This window comes from Aquarana catesbeiana, linkage group LG06 (genome assembly GCF_042186555.1).
Source record: "Aquarana catesbeiana isolate 2022-GZ linkage group LG06, ASM4218655v1, whole genome shotgun sequence".
NCBI classification, from domain to species: domain Eukaryota; kingdom Metazoa; phylum Chordata; class Amphibia; order Anura; family Ranidae; genus Aquarana; species Aquarana catesbeiana.
The window spans coordinates 102,275,407-102,302,018 of record NC_133329.1 but is presented as its reverse complement, the minus strand read 5'-3'; the positions used below and the strand labels follow the sequence as shown (position 1 = coordinate 102,302,018).

At 44.1% G+C, this 26,612-nt stretch overlaps 1 protein-coding gene across 1 annotated transcript in view; it reads left to right on the top strand.

The window, feature by feature from the left end:
- Positions 1-26,612, top strand: part of LOC141148803 (dynein axonemal assembly factor 8-like) — a 218,919-nt gene that overhangs the window by 186,830 nt on the left and 5,477 nt on the right. The window contains exon 29 of the mRNA XM_073636564.1: positions 9,046-9,131. Within this exon, the coding sequence (XP_073492665.1) occupies positions 9,046-9,131 (86 nt within the window). The remainder of the gene's footprint in view (positions 1-9,045; positions 9,132-26,612) is intronic.

Below are 26,612 nucleotides of genomic sequence, written 5' to 3'. Positions count from 1 at the left end.
TGCACAAAGGGCGACAGGGGCTGCGGTTACAGAGGTGCCAGCTACCACATTGCCAGAGAAGGTGGCAGACAAGGAAACAGCAGGTGAGAAGGGGGCTGCAGAAACAAAAGGCAGGACTGATGTGGTTAGGCTGGCAGATGCTGCAAAATGTGAGATATATGTTTGTTTTGAAGGCCCGTTAGGGGCACACTTGAAACCTGAAGTGAGAGAAAAAATTCATAAAGGTGAGTACGTGGAAATTTTCTCCTTGTTGCCATTGGAAAAGTTTAATCTGGATAGGGTTAAACCCGACGATTCCAAGAAGGAGGATGAGGAGAAGAGGAGATATAGATTGATACCGCGGACGTTTGTGAATTGGTTGCAAGCGTTCGCTATCATGGCTAGTGTCATTGGCGAAAAGAACCCTGAACATTGTTTGGGGTTGTTTTGTTATATGGATGCTATAGGTGAGGCACATAGAGTGTACGGGGGAACTGCGTGGTTACGTTACGATGAGCAGTTTCGTCAACGCAGAGCGGTGCGTCCGGCTCTGCGTTGGGACCATAAGGATATTAGCCTATGGATGAAGCTGATGTCGTCGGCTAGGACCCCGCCTCAGTTATTTCAAGGGGGGGCCGGGGGTACTAACTCCTCAGGACTACCGGCCGGCAGAAAATGGGGGGTATGCTGGCAGTATAATGAAGGATTCTGTAAATTTGGGGGGTCCTGCAAATTCAAGCACGAGTGTTCAGGCTGTGGGGGAGCCCACACCCTGTCTCGGTGTTTCAAAAAAGGTAAACGTACCGGGGAGTTTGCTCACAAGAGGGATGACGCCGGTGAAGGTGGAAAGGATGCAACTTTTCCTAAGTAAGTATCCGGATAGGAAAGCGGCGTTACTGATCACTGAGGGTTTTAGAGAGGGGTTCAAAATTCCATGTTCATTGGCGGTGGTTCCTCCAGTGGCACGGAATTTAAAATCTGCGTTGCAACACCCGGGGGTGGTGGGGGAGAAATTGGAAAAGGAAGTGGCTTTAGGACGGATGGGGGGGCCATTTGAAGCAAAAACATTGAATGACTTGGTGGTGTCCCCTCTGGGGGTGGTGCCCAAGAAAGAGCCGAATAAGTTTCGGCTCATTCACCACTTATCATTTCCAAAAGGGGGTTCGGTTAACGAATTCATTGACCCGGACGTCTGCACCGTGTCATACACTTCGTTTGATGCGGCGGTTCGATGGGTCAGGCGCTATGGAAAAGGGGCACTGATGGCAAAAGCTGATATTGAGGCAGCGTTTAGGCTGCTGCCAGTGCACCCGGACAGTTTTTGGCTGCTGGGTTGCAAGTGGCAGGAACAATTTTATGTGGACAAATGCTTGCCTATGGGTTGCTCCATTTCCTGCGCCATGTTTGAAGTTTTCAGTTCCTTTTTGGAGTGGGTGGTAAGAGAGTTGTCCGGCCTTGAATCTATGATACACTATTTAGATGATTTCCTATGCATAGGCCCACCGTCTTCCAGTGTGTGTGCGATTTTATTGTCAACGTTGCAACACACTGCAGAACGGTTTGGTGTTCCCCTGGCTGCTGACAAAACTGAGGGCCCCACCACGGAGATTAGCTTTTTGGGCATTGTTATTGATTCAATGGCAATGGAATGTAGGTTACCGCAAGGAAAGTTACTGGATCTGCAGACGGAAATAAGGCGGGTCCATGGGATGAAGAAAATACAGCTGAGGGATCTCCAATCTTTGCTTGGTAAGTTGAACTTTGCTTGTAGAATCATACCCATGGGTAGGGTTTTTTGCCGACGGCTGTCTGCAGCTACGGCTGGGGTAAAAGCACCGGCCCATTTCATTAGGCTTACTAAGGATCATCGTGAGGACTTAAAGGTATGGTATCAATTTTTGTCGGAATACAACGGGAGGTCAGTGTGGATGTCTGGTCCGGTAAGCAACTTCGATGTAGAATTGGTTACTGACGCGGCGGGATCTACTGGATATGGGGCGTTCTTTAAGGGTCAATGGAGTGCAGAACCATGGCCAAAATCCTGGGTTGAAGCAGGTTTCCTTCGTAACTTGGTACTACTGGAATTGTTTCCAGTAGTTCTGGCTATGGAATTATGGGGCAAGGCTTGTCAGAATTTAAAGTTGCGGCTGAACTGTGATAATATGGGAGTGGTGCAGGTAGTCAATCGCTTGTCAGCGTCTTCTCAACCTGTCATAAGACTATTGCGACAGTTGGTACTACGGTGCTTGCAATTGAATATTTTTATATATGCTGTGCATATACCTGGGATTGAAAATACGCTGGCTGATTCACTGTCTCGCTTTCAGTGGGACAAGTTCAGGGAATTAGCTCCGGCTGCAGAGAAGGAAGGGATTCCTTGCCCGGGTTGGATCTGGGAGCTGGCATTGGAGTCATCGCAGGATGGATACAACAGTCTGTGAGTGAGTCCACATGGTCGGCCTATGTGAAGGTATGGGGTGAATGGTTGAGACTTGTACGGGAATCCGGAGCAAAGGATGACGGGGGAGAGTTGAGATTATTGGTCCTTTATTTTGTGTCCAGGAATATGGAAAATGGGGTGGGGGTATCGTCTATTGGTAAGAAATTGGCGGCGCTGTCGTTTCTGTTTAAGTTACAGGGGATGGAGGATTGGACGAAGGAATTTTGGGTACGGCAGGCATTAAAAGGGTACCGGAAAGGGCACAAGAAAAGAGATAACCGTAGACCGGTCACTTTTGCCAACCTGTTGGCAATTTGTGATCAGCTAGGGTTGGTGTGCAGCTCAAGTTATGAATGTTTACTGTTTACAGCGGCTTTTTCGCTGGCGTTTTTTGGGGCGTTTCGGGTAGGGGAGTTGGTCAGCCCATCCAAAAAGGAAGCGGGGGGTATTTTGGTGCAAGACGTGCGGGCACGCACGGGAAGTGTGTGTTTACGGCTGAGGAGGTCGAAAACAGACCAATTGGTAAAGGGCATAGATGTGTGGCTGCATGCATTACCGGGATCGCCAGTATGTCCGGTGAGGACGGTTGGTGAATTTGGGAAGATTAGACTGGTAGGTGAGGGTCCATTTTTATGTCATGAGAATGGTGCTTACCTTTCAAAGTTTCAATTTGTGGCGGTGTTTCGAAAATGCTTATCGATGATAGGTTTGGATGAGAAGGCATACGCCTCACACTCCTTCCGCATTGGGGCGGCCACAGAAGCTGCCAGATGCGGGTTGGATGAAGCAGCGGTGCGGAGGATCGGTAGATTGGAATCAAAGAGATTCCGTTCATACATTCGCCCTCAATTAGTAGTGGAATAATAAAAAAAAAAAAATAATAATATATATATAAATAAATGAATAAATAAATGGAAAATAAATGAAACCCGTATGTTGTATAAGTTTGGTTTTCACATATAGGTAGTGGGTGTTTTTGGTCTGTTGCGTTGGTGATATCACCCTGCCTTGTTGTCTTTTCGTTTCAGATGGAGTGTCTCCACGCCTCGTCTGGATACTGGGACACTCCTACATTTGTTGGGGGGCAAGGAGAGGTGATGCGAGACCAGATGGGCGCCAGTTAGGCATATCGAGAAGGGAGGCTTTTATCAAGTGGCTGGGGAGACCAGGAATGATGTGGGGCAGAGTGGTTTCAGAGGTGGAACGATTTGCCTGGCTAGATAGACCTCCGGATGTGTTGGTCATACACGCTGGAGGTAACGATTTGGGGGTGAGGACGGTCGGGGACCTGATAGAGGATGTAAAAGCAGAGTTGTTGCACTTGCACACTACTTATCCGAACACTTTGTTACTATGGTCTGATATTGTGGCACGAACTTCGTGGCGCAATGCTAGGTCTGTGGTAAGGATTAACAAGGCTCGTATACGTGTCAACAGGGTGGTGGGGAGGTTTTTGGTTCAACAAGGGGGCATGGTGATTCGGCACAGAGAGCTCGAGATAAATGTAGGCCTCTATTTGAGGAGGGATGGGGTCCACCTCACAGATGTGGGGACGGATCTTTGGACCATGGGTTTGCAGGAAGGAATAGAACGGGCCTTGAGGGTGTGGAGGGGCCCTTAAGGATAAGGTTTCATCCTTTCGGGCTGTGGCTGGTTTGTTGTTGTTGGTCGGTGACGGTAGCGGTAAATAAAAGGTTAAAAGGGGTGGGGGGTCAGCAATAGTATGGCCCCTCCTGTGTATTCCTGAAAGGAATACCGGTATGTTGCACTGCGGGAGGGGGTTGTCTCCGAGCGGTACAGCTGGAGGCCTTATCAGTTTTGAAACATGTTCCTGCAGTGCCCTCTTGTGGATATGTGGTAAACTGGGGTAGCTCCGTCATTGACCAACAGATTGTTTAAAACATGTTGTTTTATCTGAGTTTATATGTTATTCATATTGAAGTTAATATTGGAGGTAATTTTATACAGTTGTTTAATAAAAGGCTGTTATGGCCATTTATACTCCAGATGAAAGATGTGGTCTCGTTATTTAAGTTGGTAAGAGGGTGGAGTATGGGTGGCTAACAGTATGGGTAAAATTGGGGTACATCTGGACTACACTAGTCAAGGGAACTGTATTGCACTATAGCTGTGAAAAAGAGGTCACTTTCATCCTTTCCTGTGTTTTCTTTTACCATTGAAGAGCCACTTTATACAAATTACATAATGTTCATTAACTGGATTATATAAAAGTATTTTAAGGACTCGCATATGTCAAAATTCCAGATTACCAGAACTGAACATATTTAAAAAGCCTCACTTTCCCTCTAAGGGCTGTTTATGTAGAGCAGTGCAAACTTTACAGTATGTAACTGTAAATCCATTTCAGTATGTTTGGTATCATGCATCACTGTACTGTATATACTTGCTTTAAGCAAATATTTTAGGGGGGAATCTATTTTGAAGTTTCTTACTTAGAGATCCTGCCAGTAACAGCACTTCCTGTTGCAGGCTGACAACGCTATGCCACCACATTTCAATTTGCATCAGTGGTGTCGGCCAGTTGTGTATGCTCCTTTACTATTACAGGCAAAGTTAGTGTTCTGATAACAGGTCTGATGGGGGTTGGTGTGAGGATTACAGGACTAATGTTGGGGTTACATTGAAAGGAGAGTTAGTGTTAGGATCCCAGGGATGGTTAGTGTTAAAATTATGGGGGGGGGGTTAGTGTTAGAATTACAGGAAGGGTTAGTGTTATAGGTAGAGTTGGTATTAAGATTAAAGGGAGGGTTATTGTGTGAGATACAGGCAGGGTTAGTATTAGGATTATTGGGAAGGTTACAAGGAGAGTTACTGTTAGGGAGGGTTAGTGTCAGGAATTGTTTTTTTTATTGTTAAGATTATATGGACGGTTAGTGTTAGGATTACAGGGAAGGCTAGTGTTATGGCGCGTACACACGAGCGGAATTTCCGTCAGAAAAAACTTGGATGGTTTTTCAGACGGAATTCCGCTCAAGCTTGCCTTACACGGTCACACAAAAGTTCTCTGAATCTTCAACCGTCAAGAACGCGGTGACATACAACACTATGATGAGCCGAGAAAATGAAGTTTAATGCTTCCCAGCATGCGTTGAATTGTTTCTGAGCATGCATGATTTTTTGCGCGTCCGAATTGCATACAGACGAACGCATTTTCTGATAGGAACTTTTTCCGACCTAAAAATAGAGAACCTGCTCTCAATCTTTTGCTGGCTGGAATTCTGCCAGCAAAAGTCTGATGGAGCATATACACGGTCGGAATTTCTGACCAAAAGCTCACATCCGACTTTTGCTGGCGGAATTTCTGATCGTGTGTACGCGGCATTAGAATTACAGATTACAGTGGGATAGTGTTAGGATTACAGGGAGGGTTAGTGTTAGGGTTACAGGGAAAGTTAATGTCAGGATTACAAAGAAGGTCAGTGCCAGGTTTACAGAGTGGGTTAGTGTTAGGATCACAGGTAAGGTTGTTGTTGGGACTACAGGGAGGGTTACTTTTAGAATTACAGGGAGTGTTAGTATCAGGATTACTTGAGCTTTGTACTGGCATTACATGGGGGGTTCGTTTTAGCGTTTCAAAGAAGGTTAAGGTTAGGATTATAAAGTGTATTGGGGTTACAGGGCGGGTTAGTGTGTGGGATACAGGGATCATTTGTGTATGATAATTGGGAAGGTTACAAGGAATGTAAGGATTACAGGGAAAATTTGTGTTAGGATTACAGAAAGGTGGGTGATGAGATTACAGGGAGGAGTTAGTATCAGGATTACATGAGACTTTTGTGCTAGGATTACATCAAAGTTTAGCACTAGGATTACATGGGCTGTTTGTGTTAGGTTTACAAGAAGAGTTATGCCCCGTACACACGGTCGGATTTTCCGATGGAAAATGTGTGATAGGACCTTATTGTATGAAATTCTGACTGTGTGGGCTCCATCACACATTTTCCATCGGATTTTCCCACACACAAAGTTTGAGAGCAGGCTATAAAATTTTCCGACAACAAAATCCGTTGTCGGAATTTCCGATCGTGTGTACACAAATCTGACGCACAAAGTGCCACGCATGCTCGGAATAAATAAAGAGATAAAAGCTATTGACTACTGCCCCATTTATAGTCCCGACGTACGTGTTTTACGTCACCGCGTTCAGAACGATCGGATTTTCCGACAACTTTGTGTGACTGTGTGTATACAAGTCAAGTTTGAGCCAACATCCATCGGAAAAAATCCTAGGATTTTGTTGTCGGAATGTCCGATCGTGTGTACAGGGCATTAGGGTTTGGATTACAATGTGGATTAGGGTTAGTGATAGGATTCCAGGGATGGTTAGTGTTAGGGCTACAGAGGGAGTTAGTGTTTGAGATACAAGGAAGGGTTATTATTAGGACTAAGGGGAGGGTCAGAGCTAGGGTTACAGGGTGGCACAAGTGTTAGGGTTACAGGCACAGCCATGCTGCGTACACACGATCGGAAATGCCGCCAGCAAAACTCCGATTAAAGCTTTTTGTCGGAGTGTTGTACGTCACTGCGTTCTTGACAGACGAAAGTTCAGAGAACTTTTGTGTGACTGTGTGTATGTAAGGCAAGCTTGAGCGGAAGTCTGTCGGAAAAACCATCCAAGTTTTATCCGACAGAAATTCCGATCGTGTGTACGCGGCATAAGTGTTAATATTGAAGGTTAGCGTTAGGATTACAGGAGAGGCTAGTGTTAGGATTAGGATTAGCTTTAGCATTGGGATTGCAGGAAGGGTTAGTGTTAGGGATAGAGGGAGGGTTAGTGTTGGGGTTAGTGTTATAATTTCATGGAAGATTAGTGTTAGGATAACAGAGAGGGCAAGTGTTAAGCATTAGTATGATCATTTCATAGAAAGTTAGACCCCTTTCCCACTGAGGCAGTTTTCAGGCGTTTTAGCGATAGAAATAGCGCCAGTAAAGCGCCTGAAAACTGCCTCCCATTCTCTGCAATGAGTGCTTTCACACCCGGGCGGGGCACTTGCAGGACGTTTGGAAAAGTTCTGCAAGCTGCATCTTTGGGGCAGGTTGGGAGTGCTGTATACAGCGCTCCCAAAATGCCCCTGCCTATCGCGATAAATGGGCAGCGCCTGAAAAGTGCTTCTGAAGCGACTCAGGAGTTTTTAACCCTTTTATGGGGGGTTAAAAGCGCCTCGCTAGCGACCGCTTAAACAGCGCTAAAGTGACACTAAAATAAGCGACGTTTTAATGCAAACGGCCGGCGCTTTCAGTCTGAAAGCACCTTTATGCCCTGTATACACGATAGGATTTTCCGACAACAAATGTTCGATGGGAGCTTGTTGTCGGAAATTCCGACCGTGTGTAGGCTCCATCGGACATTTTCCATCGGAATTTCCAACAAACAAAATTTGAGATCCGGATCTCAAATTTTCCAACAATAAAATCCGTTGTCGTAAATTCCGATTGTGTGTACACAATTCCGATGCACAAAGTTCCACGCATGCTCGGAATCAAGCAGAAGAGCTGCACTGGCTATTGAACTTAATTTTTCTCGGCTCGTCGTACGTGTTGTACGTCACCGTGTTCTTGATGTTCGGAATTTCCGACAAGATTTGTGTGACCGTGTGTAAGACAAGTTTGCGCCAACATCCGTCGGAAAAAAAAAACATGGATTTTGTTGTTGGAATGTGCGATCGTGTGTGGGCGGCATTAGTGTTAGGATTTCAGGAAAAGTTATTGTTAGGACTATTGGGAAGGTTGGTGCTAGGATTACAGGGAGGGTTAGTATTGGAATTACATGAACGGTTAATGAAAGGGTTACAGGGAGGGTTAGTATGAGGATTAACAGGAAGGTCTGACTACGGTCACACCTCTCTGTTTTAATGTAACACATTTTATGTACATTGAGTTTTAGATGTGTTTTATATGTATTACTTTATTAATTTATCCTTATAGAAGATTACCAAAAACTGTACCAAGGACGGTGCAGGCAGGATTGTGTTTAATGCACAGTACTAATTGGTATGAATGTAGCCTTAAGCCTCGTACACACGATCGGATTTTCGGCAGGGAATTGTGTGATGACAGACTGTTTGCCTAAAATCCGACCGTTAGTACGCTGCATCAGACAATTGTTGTCCAACTTTCCACCAATGTTGGATGGCAGGCTAGTAAATTTTGGGCAGACAACGGTCTGTTGTCAGATTTTCGTATCGTGTGTACACAAGTCCATCACACAAAAGTCCAAAGTACAAACATGTATGCTCGGAATCAATGCTCAGCAAACCTGACTTTAGTAGAAGGTGCCCAAAAGGGTGGTGCTCAAGAGCTGAAATTCCACATAGTACGTCACTACATTCGTGTTTGTTGGCCAACAATTGTGTACCGTTAGTATCCAAGACAAGTTCCCGGCACACGCCCTTCGGACAAAAGTCTGACGCTTTGTTGGCCAACAATCCGATCGTGTGTATGAGGCTTAAGTGTGTGTGTGTGTTGGGTTGTGTTAGTATCGGACATCATACTTTTCCCCAGTAACTACCAATGACGATCCCCCCCAGCAATGGAAGCGAATGCATGGATAATTGATATGCCTGTAGAGGACTCACTTATAACTCTGCTCTTGTGATTTGTTTCAGTATAACGCTGTGATGGAGGGTCCCTGCCTGCTTATAGCCGCTCAGAGGGACAACGCAGTAACCTGCTTCCACTCACTAATGGGCAGGTAAGCATCAGTGTATTTCTGTCAGCGATAAAACACACGAGAATAATTAGCAAAGGTAATGAGTTGAATAATTTAGCAGCCGCACATTGATCCCATCTCATTGTTTAGACAATGAACATTTTCCATGTCTACAAAACAAAGATCACTGGATAAACAGACAATAGGAAAATCCGTTGTTGTGGGGTGGTTAATACGTTGGCTTTTTATTGGCTCCAGGGAGTTTAGAGGATGACTTTTCCGTTTGGGCTTTGCAATTAGAAATCATCCCTATGTCCAAAATTTAAAACCCATCCCATGTGCTTGGCTTTTCTTTCTTTAATGTTTAATTGCTTATTTTATTTATTTTTTAAATCAAATCATCTTTATTATTACTTTTTCATAAAAAAAATAAAAATAAAAAACATCACAAATAACAAACGAACATACACCCAACATACAACCTCAACACGTGATGAGATGGGCTAGGAAGGAAAAAAAAAACTCCCCCTCCCCTTTTGGCACCTGCACTCCCCCCATATTTGCTAATTTTTAACAATGCTTCACATCGCTGCCCCCTGGTGTCTTTGGATTTTGAATGTTGTGCCGCGTGGTCTTTACACTTGGCGGAACTCCTCTGCATACAGTAATGGATGCTGCAGGGCACAAGTAACCTGCTTAGCACCGGTCATTTATAGTACAGCTTGCAACATCGGAAGAGAAGCGGTGCTTGCAGGGAAGCCCTAAGTTATTTTTATGTTAAGGGGGACCTCTACTATTCACAATAAAATCTGAAAACCCAATTAAACTTTTACATTATATCAGATTAAGGCCCCTTTCACACTGGGGTGGTGGGGGCGTCGGCGGTACAACAGCGCTATTTTTAGCGCTGCTGTACCGTCGTTCTTGCAGCGGTATTCGGCCGCTAGCGGTGCGGTTTTAACCCCCCGCTGGCGGCCGAAAAAGGGTTAAAAACCACATACAGCGCAGCTATAGCCGCGGTATTACCGCGGTATAGCCGCGCTGTCCCATTGATTTCAATGGGCAGGAGCGGTGAAGGAGCGGTGAATACACCGCTCCTTCCCCGCTCCAAAGAAGCGGTTTGCAGGACTTTTTTCACCGTCCTGCCACCGCACCACTTCAGTGTGAAAGCCCTCGGGCTTTCACACTGAACAAACAGCGGCGGCTGTTTAGGGGCAGTTTTCAGGCGGTATTTTTAGCGCAATACCGCCTGAAAACCGCCCCAGTGTGAAAGGGGTCTAAAACATTCTAGATGGATCAAAACAAAAGGTGTACACAGTCTTATGATTTGTTTTATTTAGAAAGTAGTTTAAACACTTCAGCCCCAGAAAGATTTGCCCCCTTCCTGACCAGGCCATTTTTCGCGATACGGCACTGCGGCGCTTTAACTGACAATTGGGCGGTTGTGCAGCGTTGTACCCAAACAAAATTGATGTTCTTTTTTTCCCACAAATAGAGCTTTCTTTTGGTGGTATTAGATCACCTCTGCAGTTTTTATTTTTTGCGCGATAAACAAAAAAATAGTGACAATTTTGAAAAAAAAAAAAAAAACACAATATTTTGTACTTTTTGCTATAATAAATTTCACCAAAAAAAAATTTGTTTTCCTTTAGTTTAGGCAGATACGTATTCTTCTACATATTTTTGATATAAAAATCGCAATAAGCGCTATTGATTGGTTTGCACAAACGTTATAGCATCTACAAAATGGGGGATAGATTTATGGCATTTTTATTATTATTTTTTTTTACTAGTAATGGCGACGATGTGCGATTTTTATCAGGACTGTGACATTGCGGCGGACAGATCGGACACTTTTGACACTATTTTGGGACCATTGGCATTTATACAGCGATCAGAGCTACAAATAGCCATTGATTACTGTATAAATGTCACTGGCAGGGAAGGGGTTAACACTAGAATGAGATCAAGTGGTTAACTGTGTTCCCTAGGTGTGTTCTAACTGTAGGGGGGAAGGGACTGACTAGGGGAGGAGACCGATCATTGTTCATACCTAGTATGAACACACGATTTGTCTCCTCTCCCCTGACAGAACCGGGATTTGTGTGTTTACACACACAGATCCCGATACTCGCTCTGTCACGAGTGATCGCGGGGGCCCAGCGGTCATCGCGCTGGCCGGGCACGCACATCGGCTCTGGGGACACGCGGCAGGAACGTGCCTCCGGCGGCGCGCATGTGCCTGCTATGAAGTCTTAAAGGAGCAACATACCGCTACGGCGATTTGCGCAGCCGTACCAACCTGCTACAGTATAACTGCGGTGGCTGGTTGGCTAATGGTTATAGTGGTTGTAAACCTCAGACATGAAATATGAACAAAGCATATCCCTCTATAGTGCATACTTTTCTCCATTAAGAGCAGTAAGTCAGCTGCTTCCTTCCTCTGCTATCAGAGTCCTAACACCAAGAGAATAGTGACAGGAGAGTGACCTCCAGCTGATTGACAGCCTCGGCTCTGTTTCTGTGTGCTGTGTGAAGGGAGGTGCGACCCTTCCCTCCAATCAGCTCTCTGAGCTCTCCTCAGTGAGCTCTGCAGAGTGACATTTCAGCTCTCAGCCTTTTTTTAACTCATAGACAAGCTTTATGAATTAAGCACTTTGAACAGATGTAGAGAAAAGATGGTTGCAGATAAACAGGTACAACTTTTGTAGGAGGATTGATTTTATCTCTGTGTATCGCCAGTCACTTCACTGGGTATTCTGTAAGTAAGAGTTTACAACCACTTTAAACAAAAAAAGCCTGTCTCCAGCCAGTATGTTTTAAAAAAGGACCCAAGCTCTCGGTGTGATGTGACAGCAGTGGTCTCTCTGCAGAGGTCCAGTTTACCCCTTGCTGAGTTAGATGGCTCTCCAATCAGTGAGGGCCCGTTCCCACTGTCTGCGCATTAAACCAGAGCGTTGTAGTTTGCGGGTAGCTGACTGTTTCAACTGCAATGAGCTGCCAGTAGGGAGTGATGAGATCCGCATCACACAGTTCCCTTGTTTTTTTTTTTTTTGTTTTTTTTTTTTTTAACTTTATCTGAAGTGTACAAAGTGACAATTCATTGATATAATTGTACAGCAGCGTGGAGCGTTGTGATGTTGTACGATGATATGGGGTGCCTTCCTTTTTGCTGTAATAACATGCAGCATGTCTGCTATGCTGCAAAAGTGCAATGTGCTATAAAGAGACGAAATAATAAAATGTATAAATATGTGTGTAAATAAGAATAAAATGCAAAACCAAAGTGCATTACGGCGTGGCTTATTTACAACATAACGTTGTTTCAAAAATTTCTGAATCTATTTTCTAGCACTGCTACCAGTTTGTTTTTTTTTTGTTTTTCTTTTTCTTTTTATGGAACACACCTATGAGCAGCTGCTGGGGTTTTTTACTTATGCCGGCCATACACAGTTCGAATTTCGTAAGAATTTTCTTTTGAAAATCGTATGAAAGAATTTTCGTACGAATTTCGCACCATTAGTGGGCTGCAACAACGGCCGATTTTCGTGCGACAATCAAATTTGAGGAATCGGACATGTTGGAAAGTTTTAGAAAAAGAACGATTTTATAATCAATGATGGGAGAATCGTGCGAGAAATGTAATAAGAAAAGAAAATTTACGGAGAGAAAAGAAGATTCCCAGCCACAAATTCTTTTCTGTAGCAACATGCGGTGAAATTGAAAGCTTGGTCGGCCGAATTTTGAAAATCAATGGTGGCATCATCGGATCACAAAAAAAACGAACTTTCTGATTTTGAATAGAAAATTCTTTGGAAATTCGACCATGTATGGCCTGCTTAAGAGTAGATGGTCAGAGACTGTGGATATAATACAAAAGAGGACCAGACACTGCAGATAGGATAAGAGAGATGGTCAGAGACTGTTGATATAATACAAGAGATGGTCAGACACTGTAGACATGATACAAAAGATGGTCAGAGACTGTAGACATGAAACAGGAGATGGTCAGAGACTGCAGACATGAAACAGGAGATGGTCAGAGACTGCAGACATGGTACAAGAGATGGTCAGAGACTGCAGACATGAAACAGGAGATAGTTAGAGACTGCAGACATGAAACAGGAGATGGTCAGAGACTGCAGACATGATACATGAGATGGTTAGAGATTACGGACATGATACAAGAGATGGTCAGAGACTGCAGACGTGAAACGGTCAGAGACTGCAGACATGATACAGTAGATGGTCAGAGACTGCAGACGTGAAACGGTCAGAGACTGCAGACATGATACAGGAGATGGTCAGAGACTGCAGACATGGTACAAGAGATGGTCAGAGATTACAGACATGATACAGGTGATGGTCAGAGACTGCAGACATGATACAAGAGATGGTCAGAGACTGCAGACATGATATAAGAGATGGTCAGAGATTGCAGACATGATACAAGAGATGGTCAGAGATTGCAGACATGATACCAGAGATGGTCAGAGATTGCAGACATGATACCAGAGATGGTCAGAGACTGCAGACATGATACTTGAGATGGTCAGAGACTGAAGACATGATACCAGAGATGGTCAGAGATTACAGACATGATACAGGAGATGGTCAGAGACAGCAGACATGATACAAGAGATGGTCAAAGACTGCAGACATGATACAGGAGATGGTCAGAGACTGCAGACATGATATAAGAGATGGTCAGAGATTGCAGACATGATACCAGAGATGGTCAGAGATTGCAGACATGATACCAGAGATGGTCAGAGATTGCAGACATGATACCAGAGATGGTCAGAGACTGCAGACGTGAAACGGTCAGAGACTGCAGACATGATACAGGAGATGGTCAGAGACTGTGGATATAATACAAAAGAGGGCCAGACACTGCAGATAGGATAAGAGAGATGGTCAGAGACTGTTGATATAATACAAGAGATGGTCAGACACTGTAGACATGATACAAAAGATGGTCAGAGACTGTAGACATGAAACAGGAGATGGTCAGAGACTGCAGACATGGTACAAGAGATGGTCAGAGACTGCAGACATGAAACAGGAGATGGTCAGAGACTGCAGACATGATACATGAGATGGTCAGAGATTACAAACATGATACAAGAGATGGTCAGAGACTGCAGACGTGAAACGGTCAGAGACTGCAGACATGATACAGGAGATGGTCAGAGACTGCAGACATGGTACAAGAGATGGTCAGAGATTACAGACATGATACAGGAGATGGTCAGAGACTGCAGACATGATACAAGAGATGGTCAGAGACTGCAGACATGATATAAGAGATGGTCAGAGATTGCAGACATGATACCAGAGATGGTCAGAGATTGCAGACATGATACCAGAGATGGTCAGAGACTGCAGACATGATACCAGAGATGGTCAGAGATTACAGACATGATACAGGAGATGGTCAGAGACTGCAGACATGATACAAGAGATGGTCAAAGACTGCAGACATGATACAAGAGATGGTCAGAGACTGCAGACATGATATAAGAGATGGTCAGAGATTTCAGACATGATACCAGAGATGGTCAGAGATTGCAGACATGATACCAGAGATGGTCAGAAATTGCAGACATGATACCAGAGATGGTCAGAGATTGCAGACATGATACCAGAGATGGTCAGAGGCTGCAGACATGATACAGGGGATGATCAGAGATTGCAGACATGCTGCAGGAGACTGTCAGAGATGGTGAACATGCTATAGGAGTTCTTGGGGATTGAAGAATAAAAATAATATCTAATATTCTTTTATCGCAAGGGTGTTTCTGGATGAATAGCATTGATAGTCAGACTGACTTAAAAAAAAATGTGAGTTTATTGTCACACAGTTGGCATCATAAATACAATGTAAAAAAGTATAATTGTTCAATTCAGTGTAGGTAAAAATATATGAAATAGAATAAATAGTCATAAAGCTGTAATAAGCTTAGGAAAGCATGTGTGCTTCATGGCTGCTGCCTTCTGTCTCCATGCTGTCTTGTGTAACCAAAAAGAATCAGGAAATGACGTTCTTAGACTTCTGGGAGAAATCAGCTGTTTCGGCTTGTCAAAGTGTCTTTGTGAACATGTCAGTGTCATCTCTCCTAGCGGGTGTGTGTGTGTGTCTGATCTTCAAAATCGAAGCATTGGCTTTATATGTTACATGTGAACGTCATAACCTCACAAAAACTTAGAACCTTGTATGGCACACATTAATTTCTGCTAACTTCAGCAATATGCTATACAAATGGAGATACTAACTCAGAGAGTCATATATAGTGTTTGATTGACAATCCCGCATGTAACACTAGTAGTAATGTGCTGATCGTGTAATGTCATATAACCAAACATCTACTAATATGAACACATATTATTACCAACTTTAACTACATTAAGTAACTATATACTAATACTTATTAATATGACTGAGACGACACTAAACTAACTTAACAGCAAAGGCATTGCCAGGGGGTGGCTATCGAGGCTGGAGCCCCGAATCTGGAGCCCATAGCCCCGAGTCTCTTGCCACAGAGTCGCGGCTGCGGCGAGCTGCATTAGAAGTGGAGGAGAGAGAGGAGCGGGCGGACGAGCACAGATGACATCATCTCTCTCCGCCCACTCCATGTCACCACTCTTCTGCCCTTACAGCTGGGCCACTTCAATGTGGGAGCGATGTGCGGTGGGGAGCAGAGAGATTAAATCATCTCTCACTGCCCGCCCCGCATCTCCGCTTTCCTGCCCTCACCAAATAGACCAGTGCTGCCAGCCTGCCACCAATGCAGCGACAATGCACATTTGGTGGCACTTCAATATATGTAATGCTTGATATAACTGTCAGAAACTGCAGACCTAACCACTTCCCACCTGGTCTATTGCAAAATGACGGGCGGATGGGACTTTCGTTGTTTCGGGTGGACGTCATATGACGTCCTCCCGAAACACGCATCGCGCGCGGCCGCAATCTGTCTCACGCTGTGTTCACCGGACACAGCCGATAACAGATCAGTGTACCGGCCCACTGCCAGTGTCATGTGATCTCTGTGGCCAGTCACAGCAGATCACATGACAATTGTCAAAAATGGATGGCTTCCTCTCATGCCACCCATTGTGTACAATTATGTGACAATCCACATCAGTTGGCAAGTGACAACCCACATCTAGTGGCAGGTGACGTGGCAAGTGACAGTCTGCAAATGGTGGCAGGTGACGTGGCAAGTAACAATCTGCATCAGGTGGCGTGGCAAGTGACAATCTGCAAATGGTGGCAGGTGACGTGGCAAGTGACAGTCTGCAAATGGTGGCGGGTAACGTGGCAAGTGACAATCCGCATCAGGTGGCATACCAAATGACAATCTGCAAATGGTAACAGGTGACATGGCTAGTGACGATCTGCAAATGGTGGCAGGTGACGTGGCAATCTGAAAATGGTGGTAGGTGATGTGGCAAGTGACAATCCACATCTGGTGGCAGGCGACATGGCAAGTGACATTCCACATCTAGTGGCAGGTGATGGTGGCAAGTTAAAAAGCTGCATCTGGTGACAGGCGACGGTGGCAAATGACACGCCTAGTGCTCCCACTGATTCTGCATTATGGTGAGTTGAACCACTTCATTATATATTAGAATGTAACAATAGAAACAATGCGCTTCGATCACTCTGACACCATATCAAGCATGATGATTGAATGATGATTGAAACGCTAACACCAGCCTTTGCCCGCAAAAAATTGCTTACCACCAGAGTGCCCTCCCCCCCCCCTCCCCCCCGGGCCTGCAAAAAGGTTGGTGACCGCTGCTATGGGCTCTAGCCCCAGATCTTTTGCAGACCTAGCAACTCCCCTGCTTAACAGGATATAAACAAATATGTATTATTCCTCTAGCTATGTAGATACTTGTCGTTTTTTTGTCTTCTTATGACATTCTATACCAAGATACCTTATATTTCATTCTCATACACCAGAAACTTCTAGCAATACTCAGCTTTAGATGAAGAATCATTTCAAACAATTGATCAAGGTCATTCACACATACTCTATTTATTATGACCAATCACAAAACCAAATATGTTTTGTAAGCTTGCCACGAATATAATATAACACCTATAAGTGCCGAATTATGAATTTGGAATAATATTCTAACAGCGATATGTTTCAGGAGATAGTCATTGACTGAAGACATATTACATGAGACTGCTAGAAATCACTGCTATGACAGGGCAATAGGGAAACACAGATTGCTGTCTGCAGGGGCCCCAAGCTAACAAAAAGGGCCACAGGTTGGCCACCAGGGTTCTGCTTGCAGAATCAGCAGATGTTTGTAGAAAAAAAGTCTTAGCCTGAGAAGCAAAAAACTAAAGCAGTCACCACATGTAAGAACTGCTAAGCTGCAATAAATAATTCGTTTTTACTTGGATTTAGATTTCCTTTTAATTACATCTGTGCAGAAGCAATGTTCTTTGAGAAAGATGCCGCCTAGCTGCAGAATTGTGCACACCATAAAGTAGATTCTCAGACACTAAGTACTGATCGTTCCACAATGTCACCTTTACAGGAAACCTGGCTAAGCTGTGCCACTGGGACCCAATTTACCCGCATTGACATTGACTCTGGCACACGACCGAATGTAGTCTGGTCACTTATTATGTTCCATGGCACTCAAGGTTAATTCCCGACATGGAACTCAAGGGGTCAGAGAGAGAGAGGATTTGGTAGACTGAAGCTGGGACAGTTCGGTTTTCTCTGATGGATTAGGCTCAAACAAAATCCCTTTATAGGAAGCTTTTGTTATGCTACAGATTAGATGGTGTGTTAGGATTTCCGTGACTTAGAAGATGTCACAGAGCTCGCCATACACACAGCAACTGTGCACTGTGAAGGGCATAGGGACTTAATAACCCAGCCGGCACACTGGCTGACATTCAGCAGTGACATACATGCCAGGCTACGTGCAGGCACAACACAAACCCTGTCCCTTACCCTGGCCATACCTAACCACACCACTCTCTGAGGACAGCACAACACAAGAGATGTCATCATCGGCCACACCGCTGTACCGCCAAATCCACAGAAGTGTTTGTCCCCAAGTTAGGTGACATTTTATAGTGACGCACATAGGGTGACTCACTCTTTTTACCATGGGAAAAAAAATGCTAATCAGTTACAGGGATTTTCCTGTACATTTTACATTTCCTGCTGACAATAATGAAGATTTATGAGAAAACTAATGTAAGGACTTCTGCAGGTTGCCTTTGCTGACCTACCCTGACAACGCTGACTGCCTAGTGTTCAGGCTGATCCCATAGCGTCTGAACACATCTGAAAATGAGGAGCTTTGATATTCCTCATCTGCATGCTATTTTTGTCCGTGGTTTAAAAATGATTATAGCCATTGAAAAGTCATGTGACTAACATTTTCAGGAGGTTCGCCGTTATAGTCTATTCCTTTTTAAGACAGGATTTCTTTCAAGCCCAGTTGTGGTGTTGCACCTTTTTATCTTTTTAAAGTCTCCACATTTTAAAATTTGTGGCTGATTTTTGTATTGAAAGGCCTTCAAAATATCTTTTTCTCTCTGGAAAAATGCTGCTTCTTGCCCTCAGACTCCGGTGCTCTGTGCTGGCAGAGCTGAGTAACAGCCACTCCCCTCATGACATCACTTAAAGTCCAGAGAAAGAGGGTGCCGTGTCTGATCAGGTCTATGCTGAGTGCTACTTTAGTTTTTTTTTCTTTTTTTTAGCTTTAGATCAGTGGTTGTCAACTTATGAGCTAAAGGGGGCCTCAAATGCGGCCTAATTATCACCAAGGGGCCGTGCATAATGTTCATTATATGTAATGCTTGATAAAATTGTCAGAAACTGCAGACCTAACCACTTCCCACCTAGTCTATTGCAAAATGACGGGCAGATGGGACTTTCGTTGTTCCGGGTGGACATCATATGACGTCCTCCCGAAACACGCCTCGCGCGCGGCCGCAATCTGTCACCCGCTGTGTCCACTGGACACAGCCAATAACAGATCAGTGTACCGGCCCACTGCCAGTGTCATGTGATCTCTGTGGCCAGTCACAGCAGATCACATGACAATTGTCAACAATGGATGGCTTCCTTTCATGCCACCCATCGTGTAGAATTGTGTTGCTACCTGTGATTGGTCACAGTGATCACATGATACAGACAGGGCCAATCATAGCCCATCTGTACCATGTGATTAGCTGTGACCAATCACAGCTAATCACAACAATACTCACTGAATAAATCAGTTTCATTCAGTAAAAATGGTTAAAACACAGGGTCCAAATGCCAAGCCCACCTACACCATAGGTCCCACCACTACGCTTAAGTGTAAATCTAAATCAAAATAATCCAATAACGCTGCCACTTTAAATAAATCAAATAACAATAATAACACATCTACCATGATAAGCAAATAAACGAATACAGTAATTAGTGGCGCTAAAAGCAATTAGCATGTGCCATAGAAAATATCACACAGTGATTAAGAGAATAAAATTCCAAAAATAAGAATAGAAATAAAAGTCCAAACAGTTCATAAAGTCCTCAATTAAATGAAATATCAGATGTTCAATAAGGATAGTCATAAAAGGAGGATCCTGCTTAACAAGCTTTTCCACCACACCACGTAAAGTTTGTGACACCACTCCCCTATAGGTGTCAACTCACCAGATATGATTGCCCCCACACTATAATACTCGTCAACCCATTAAGGGTTAAAAGGTAATCACATCGATCTCCGATCCTCAATGGTGATCCCACAGGCAATTTGTAACTGCACTCAAAAACGCCTCGCTGTTCATCCTTCTCTGTTGAGTTGTCTTCTAACCAGCACAATTACTGCATCTTCTCGGGGGTTCAACAATCCAGCTGGGTACTAACGGGGATGGTGCCCGACTCTATTCCCTCTGACCCAACTTCGCTTGTCAGGCACTCAGCTTCACCACTGACACCCAGGCGGAAGTAAGCTCCAGGCCCAGTAAAAATGGTTGCTTATAACAATGAAATTCATTGGTATAAGCAATCATAATGTGTTAAAAGAAAATAAAAATATCCTGATCACTTCCCCAGAGTTACTATGGTAACACTGTATTGCTCTGGTCACAGTGTGTGAACAAAAAAATTGTAAAAAAAAAAACAAACCTGTAATAAAAATGAAAATGTAGAAAAATTGAAGAAAAATATTATTATTTTATTTTTTTTATACATACAGTCACTGGTCAGTATCCCTGTTCACCGCCACACATATGATGACACTGCACTGCACTGGTGACTGTATGTAAAAAAATAAAAATTGTGAAAAAAAATTGTGAAAATTTTTTTTTTATTCTGCTTCTTCATTTTACAAAAAATAGTGACAAAAAAATTACAACTTCAAAAAACGTGTCATGCCTCTTAATAAATACCTTGGACTGTCTACTTTCCAAAAAGGGGATTATTTTTGGGGTAATTTTACTCTTCTGGTGTTTTTGGGCCTTGAGGAAATGAGGGCCTCAGTACATCAGGATTTACATATATATATCATAGTTTGTGGATTCTATAACTTTTCTACAGACTAAATAATAAGCACCGATTTGGGTTATTTTCACCAAAGAAATGGAGATTAAATTTTGGCCTAACAGAAATGAAGAAAAACGCTTTTTTTTTTCCAAATTATCATTCTTTTTTCGTTCATTTAGCAAAAATAAAAAACCCAGTGGTGATTAAATGCCACCAAAAGAAATCTCTATTTTTGTGGGAAAAAAATTTAAAAAATTTCATATGGGTACAGTGTTGTATGACCGCGCAGTTGTCACTTAAAGTGTGTCAGCGCTGAAAGCTAAAAATTGGCTTGGGCAGGAAGGGGATGAAAGTGCCCGGTATTGAAGTGGTTAATAAAGGAAATGAAGGCCAGAGAGTGTAGACAAGCAACATTTTCAGCTATGATATTCAGATATGCTACAGAAGACAATCAAAAACTAAGAACATGTTACATTAGGCTAGTAGAGATCAGTGCTATTAACCTAATCAATGTTTCCACTACACACCTCTGAGGTCCAAGGGTCACTCACCATATTTCAAAAGGCCATATGTGGCTCTTGGGCCACAGGTTGGGCATCAAGGCTGTGTATTAGAGTATGGGAGGGTTATACATTTTTCATTGCTCTCTGTGTCCCCACTGAGAGTTTTGCCTCTATTTGTTTTGGTGGCCATTGTCACCAAAATACAAGTTGGGGGGAAATCCAAACATTCTGAGTAATGGGAAAAACCTCCAACCAGGACTTTTATTCCCATAACAACTCTCAAAGATGAGAATTTGTTCATTTTGGAGAGATTTCCTTGCAGTTCCTCATAGGTGTTTTCAACATTGATCACCCAGGTCTTGCATCTGTTGGTGAGTGCCAGAAGTCCCAACGGCATGACTGGCTACATTTTTTAAATGCAATTGCCAACTTCTGTCTCCGCCGCCCCCTGTTGAACCAGTAGCATAGAGCTGAGGAGGAGCTTCAGGGGACTCTACTTTGCTCTGTGTTTAGAAGCCCGATGGTTGGTCTGTTGGGTGGGGACAGAAGTCAGCAGCTGCATAAATTACATCTTTGTTTCTAATTTACCATTGCTGATTATCAGACAGATGGTGGGAAAGAGATAAAGAGAAGATAAAGTTGCTCTTACATCTTTCCTGTTCTCTTGTACGTACTTTGAGGCCGTGTTCAAACTATTTCCAGAGCGGCTTGCATCAGGGGGTCCGGTGTGTCCCTGTTCACCATTTCAGAGGCTAATCAGGTCCGAATTTTTGCCTGAACTCGGACCTGAAACGGAGGTAAAGACGCACAGAACCCTTCTGCTGTGCACTCCGCGTCCGCCCTGGAGATGTGTGAACCGGCTCCATTGAGAAACCCACATCATATTCACATAAGTGTGAACCCAGCCTTAAAGTCTTGGTGGACCAAAAATGCACAAAATTGTTTTCCAGGTCTACTCATTTGCATTCCTGCCCTGCCATGCAATGTGCTCCATATTAATCTTCATGCATCACTGAGATTCGATTTTGTAAGGAAAAATAAAATGGAAGGCAAAATCTTATGTTTGTACTGGGTCAATTTTCACCTTGGGGGGGGGGGGTGTGGGGATTGTATTGGGAGCAGAGGGGGATTTTTGCTTGGGAGGCACTGTGTGCGCTACTTACTCCTGACCCCTGTACTCTGTGCGATACCAACTCCTGATCCCTGTACTCTGTACATTTCTTACTCCTGAGCTCTGCACTCTCTGCATTTCCTACCCCCGACCTCTGCGCTCTGTATATTACTTGCGACCCCTGTACTCTATATTACATACTTTTGACATCTGCACTCTATGCATTACTTACCCCTGAGCTCTGCGCTCTGTACGTTACTTATTCTGAACTCTGCATTACTTACTTCTGACCTCTGCACTGTGTTCATTACTTGCTTGTAACCCCTGTGCGCTGTATGTTACTTACTCCTGATTCCTGCACTTTATGCATGACTTACTCCTGACCCCTGTACTTTGTACATTGCTTACTCCTGACCCCTGCCCTCTGTTTGTTACACCTGACCTCTGCACTCTGTATATTACTCACTCTTGACCTCTGCACTCTCTGCATTACTTACACGTGTCCCCTGCACTCTGTATGTTATTTACCCCTGATCTCTGTATTCTGCGTTACTCCTAACCCCTGCATGCTGTGAATTACATAATCTTTACACTTGCATTAATTACTTCTGACCTCTGCACTCTGTGCATTACTTACTTCTGACCACTGCACACTGTGCATTACTTACTTCTAAGCCCTGCACTCTATGCATTATGCACTCTTGTCCCCTGCACTCTCCGCATTGCTCACTCTTGACCCAGAGCGGAGAAGGCTCAGGTTTTTATCATACCCCTTTAAGCTCTTTCTGCTCTAATTGCAATTTGGGCACACCCAATATGCACCACAATGCTTCATTGCTCTTCACACGATTCCCAAAGATTTCTCAAGTCTTTCACAACCCATGTCCCTGCATTTCCTTTTGGATCTGCAGAAATGGAAGTGAAGGCAAATCTCCCCAGCCGGAAGCGGGCAAAACAAAAATAGCCTAATGGGAGTTATAACTCTTCTGTATTCCATCCAAAACAAAAAGTGTTTTGGCCACCAGTGGCAGGTGGTGTTTTTTTTTTTTTTGTTTTTTTTTGGGGGGGGGGGGGGGGCGCAAACAATCTTCCCACCCCCCCCTCCCTGGTTGGGTCACGGACTGCACAAAAGCCCCCTCCCCCCGTCAGTCAGGGCCCTGCACTTATCCTATCTTCCGGGCATCGCTCTTGTCGTCTTCTCTCCAGGCTGCGGGTAGCTGATGTCTCGGCTCCCAAGTGTCTCCTCCTGGCGGCCAATCCAATCGGCTCTCCTTTTGGCCAATTGGGTGACAGGTCTCATGACCCGCTTCCTGACTGGCCGGGAGGAGAATTCAGGTTACAACAGAGAATATTCATTCGCTATTGTCACACAACTGGGTGGGCTTCGGGCGCAGTGCTCTGCTCTCAGAGCCCACCTATTTTTGAAGCCCACTAGAGCCTCTGTCTCTAATCACGTGCATAAAAAAAACACTTCCCGCCATTGGAATCTATCCATCTGGCACCCTGGATGTAGATAAGGGGGCCGGATGCATGGATGAGGGGGCGGTGCCTGTGCACCCCTCATGGATGGGCCGCCACTGTTGGCCATACAAACACTTTAATTCAGCCCTGGAACACCGGAACATAACCACACAAAATCAGAGACCTAGAGAAAATGCTACAATTAGTGCATAACCTCAAGCCCAAGTATGGGGACGCCTGCCTTTATATGCACATTAACTTTAATGGCATCCCAGTCTTAGTCCATAAGGTTCAATATTGAGTTGGTCCAACCTTTGCAGCTATACCAGCCTCAACTTTTCTGGGAAGGCTGTCCACAAGGTTTAGGAGTGTGTCTATGGGAACGTTTGACCATTCTTCCAGAAGAGCATTTGTGAGGTCAGGCACTATCGGGTTGAGGTCAGGACTCTGTGCAGGCCAGTCAAGTTCCTCCACCCCAAACTTGCTCATCCATGTCTTTATGTATCTTGCTTTGTGTACTGGTACAAATCCTTTGGTGGAGGGGGTTATGGTATAGGGTAGTTCTGCAGGGCTTGGGCTTGGCCCCTTTTGTTGCAGTGAAGGGAACTCTTAACCCCCCTAGCAGTATTCCCGAGTCTGGCTCGGGGTGGATTTTCAATACCAAAAGCGGTAACCCCGAGCCAGACTCGAGATTGCATCGCAGGATCCTTGTAGAGGTTACTTGCCTTGTCCCCTGGATCCTGCGATGTCTCCACGCTGTGATCTGCGAGCTGCCGTGTCTCGCTCAATTCACAGTGCCGAGCTCCGTTCCCTGCGAGCATTGCGACGCACGGGGATGGAGTTCGGTGCTAAATTCAGAAAGTAAGACACACAGTATACAGTGGCTTGCGAAAGTATTCGGCCCCCTTGAACTTTTCAACCTTTTGCCACATTTCAGGCTTCAAGAAAGATATAAAATTTTTATTTTTTGTGAAGAATCACCAACAAGTGGGACACAATTGTGAAGTGGAACGAAATCTTTTGGATTTTTGAAACTTTTTTAACTAATAAAAAAATGAAAAGTGGGGCGTGCAAAATTATTCGGCCCCCTTGCGTTAATACTTTGTAGAGCCACCTTTTGCTGCGATTACAGCTGCAAGTCACTTGGGGTATGTCTCTATCAGTTTTGCACATCGAGAGACTGAAATTCTTGCCCATTCTTCCTTGCAAAACAGCTCGAGCTCAGTGAGGTTGGATGGAGAGCGTTTGTGAACAGCAGTTTTCAGCTCTTTCCACAGATTCTCGATTGGATTCAGGTCTGGACTTTGACTTGGCCATTCTAACACCTGGATACGTTTATTTGTGAACCATTCCTTTGTAGATTTTGCTGTATGTTTGGGATCATTGTCTTGTTGGAAGATAAATCTCCGTCCCAGTTTCAGGTCTTTTGCAGACTCCAACAGGTTTTCATCCAGAATGGTCCTGTATTTGGCTGCATCCATCTTCCCCTCAATTTTAACCATCTTCCCTGTCCCTGCTGAAGAAAAGCAGGCCCAAACCATGACGCTGCCACCACCATGTTTGACAGTGGGGATGGTGTGTTGACTGTAATGAGCTGTGTTGCTTTTACGCCAAACATATCGTTTTGCATTGTGGCCAAAAAGTTCGATTTTGGTTTCATCGGACCAGAGCACCTTCTTCCACATGTTTGGTGTGTCTCCCAGGTGGCTTGTGGCAAACTTTAGACGAGACTTTTTATGGATATCTTTGAGAAATGGCTTTCTTCTTGCCACTCTTCCATAAAGGCCAGATTTGTGCAGTGTACGACTGATTGTTGTCCTATGGACAGACTCTCCCACCTCAGCTGTAGTTCTCTGCAGTTCATCCAGAGTGATCATGGGCCTCTTGGCTGCATCTCTGATCAGTCTTCTCCTTGTCTGAGCTGAAAGTTTAGAGGGACAGCCAGGTCTTGGTAGATTTGCAGTGGTCTGATACTCCTTCCATTTCAAAATGATCGCTTGCACAGTGCTCCTTGGGATGTTTAAAGCTTGGGAAATCTTTTTGTATCCAAATCCGGCTTTAAACTTCTGCACAACAGTATTACGGACCTGCCTGGTGTGTTCCTTGGTCTTCATGATGCTCTCTGCGCTTTCAACAGAACCCTGAGACTATCACAGAGCAGGTGCATTTATACAGAGACTTGATTACACACAGGGGGATTCTATTTATCACCATCAGTCATTTAGGACAACATTGGATCATTCAGAGATCCTCGCTGAACTTCTGGAGTGAGTTTGCTGCACTGAAAGTAAAGGGGCCGAATAATTTTGCACGCACCACTTTTCAGTTTTTTAATTGCTAAAAAAGTTTAAAATATCCAATAGATTTCGTTCCACTTCACAATTGTGTCCCACTTGTTGGTGATTCTTCACAAAAAATAAAAATTTTATATCTTTATGTTTGAAGCCTGAAATGTGGCAAAAGGTTGAAAAGTTCAAGGGGGCCGAATACTTTCGCAAGCCACTGTAGATACAGTATACTGTAATCTTACAGATTACAGTACTGTATCAAATAATTACACATCCCCTTTGTCCCTAGTGGTCTGTCCAGTGTCCTGCGTGCAGTTTTATATTATAAATACTGTTCTTTCTGCCTGGAAACTGGAGATTGTCCATAGCAACCAAAACCGTCCCTTTACATCAAAAGTGGTTTTAGACCAGCTAGAAAACAGCGATAATAAATTAGAATCATTTGCAGAATTGAGCGTCAGTGATTTGTGGGGAAATCCGTCATCAAACACTAAAAGTAATGACAGCGACAATTCTGGCAACTGAGCAAATTTCAGTGTTTTTGATTTGATTACATTATTGAATAATTTTTATTATTATTATATTATTATTTGGTATAATTATTTATAGTTATTTATGTTATAATTTATGATTTCGTT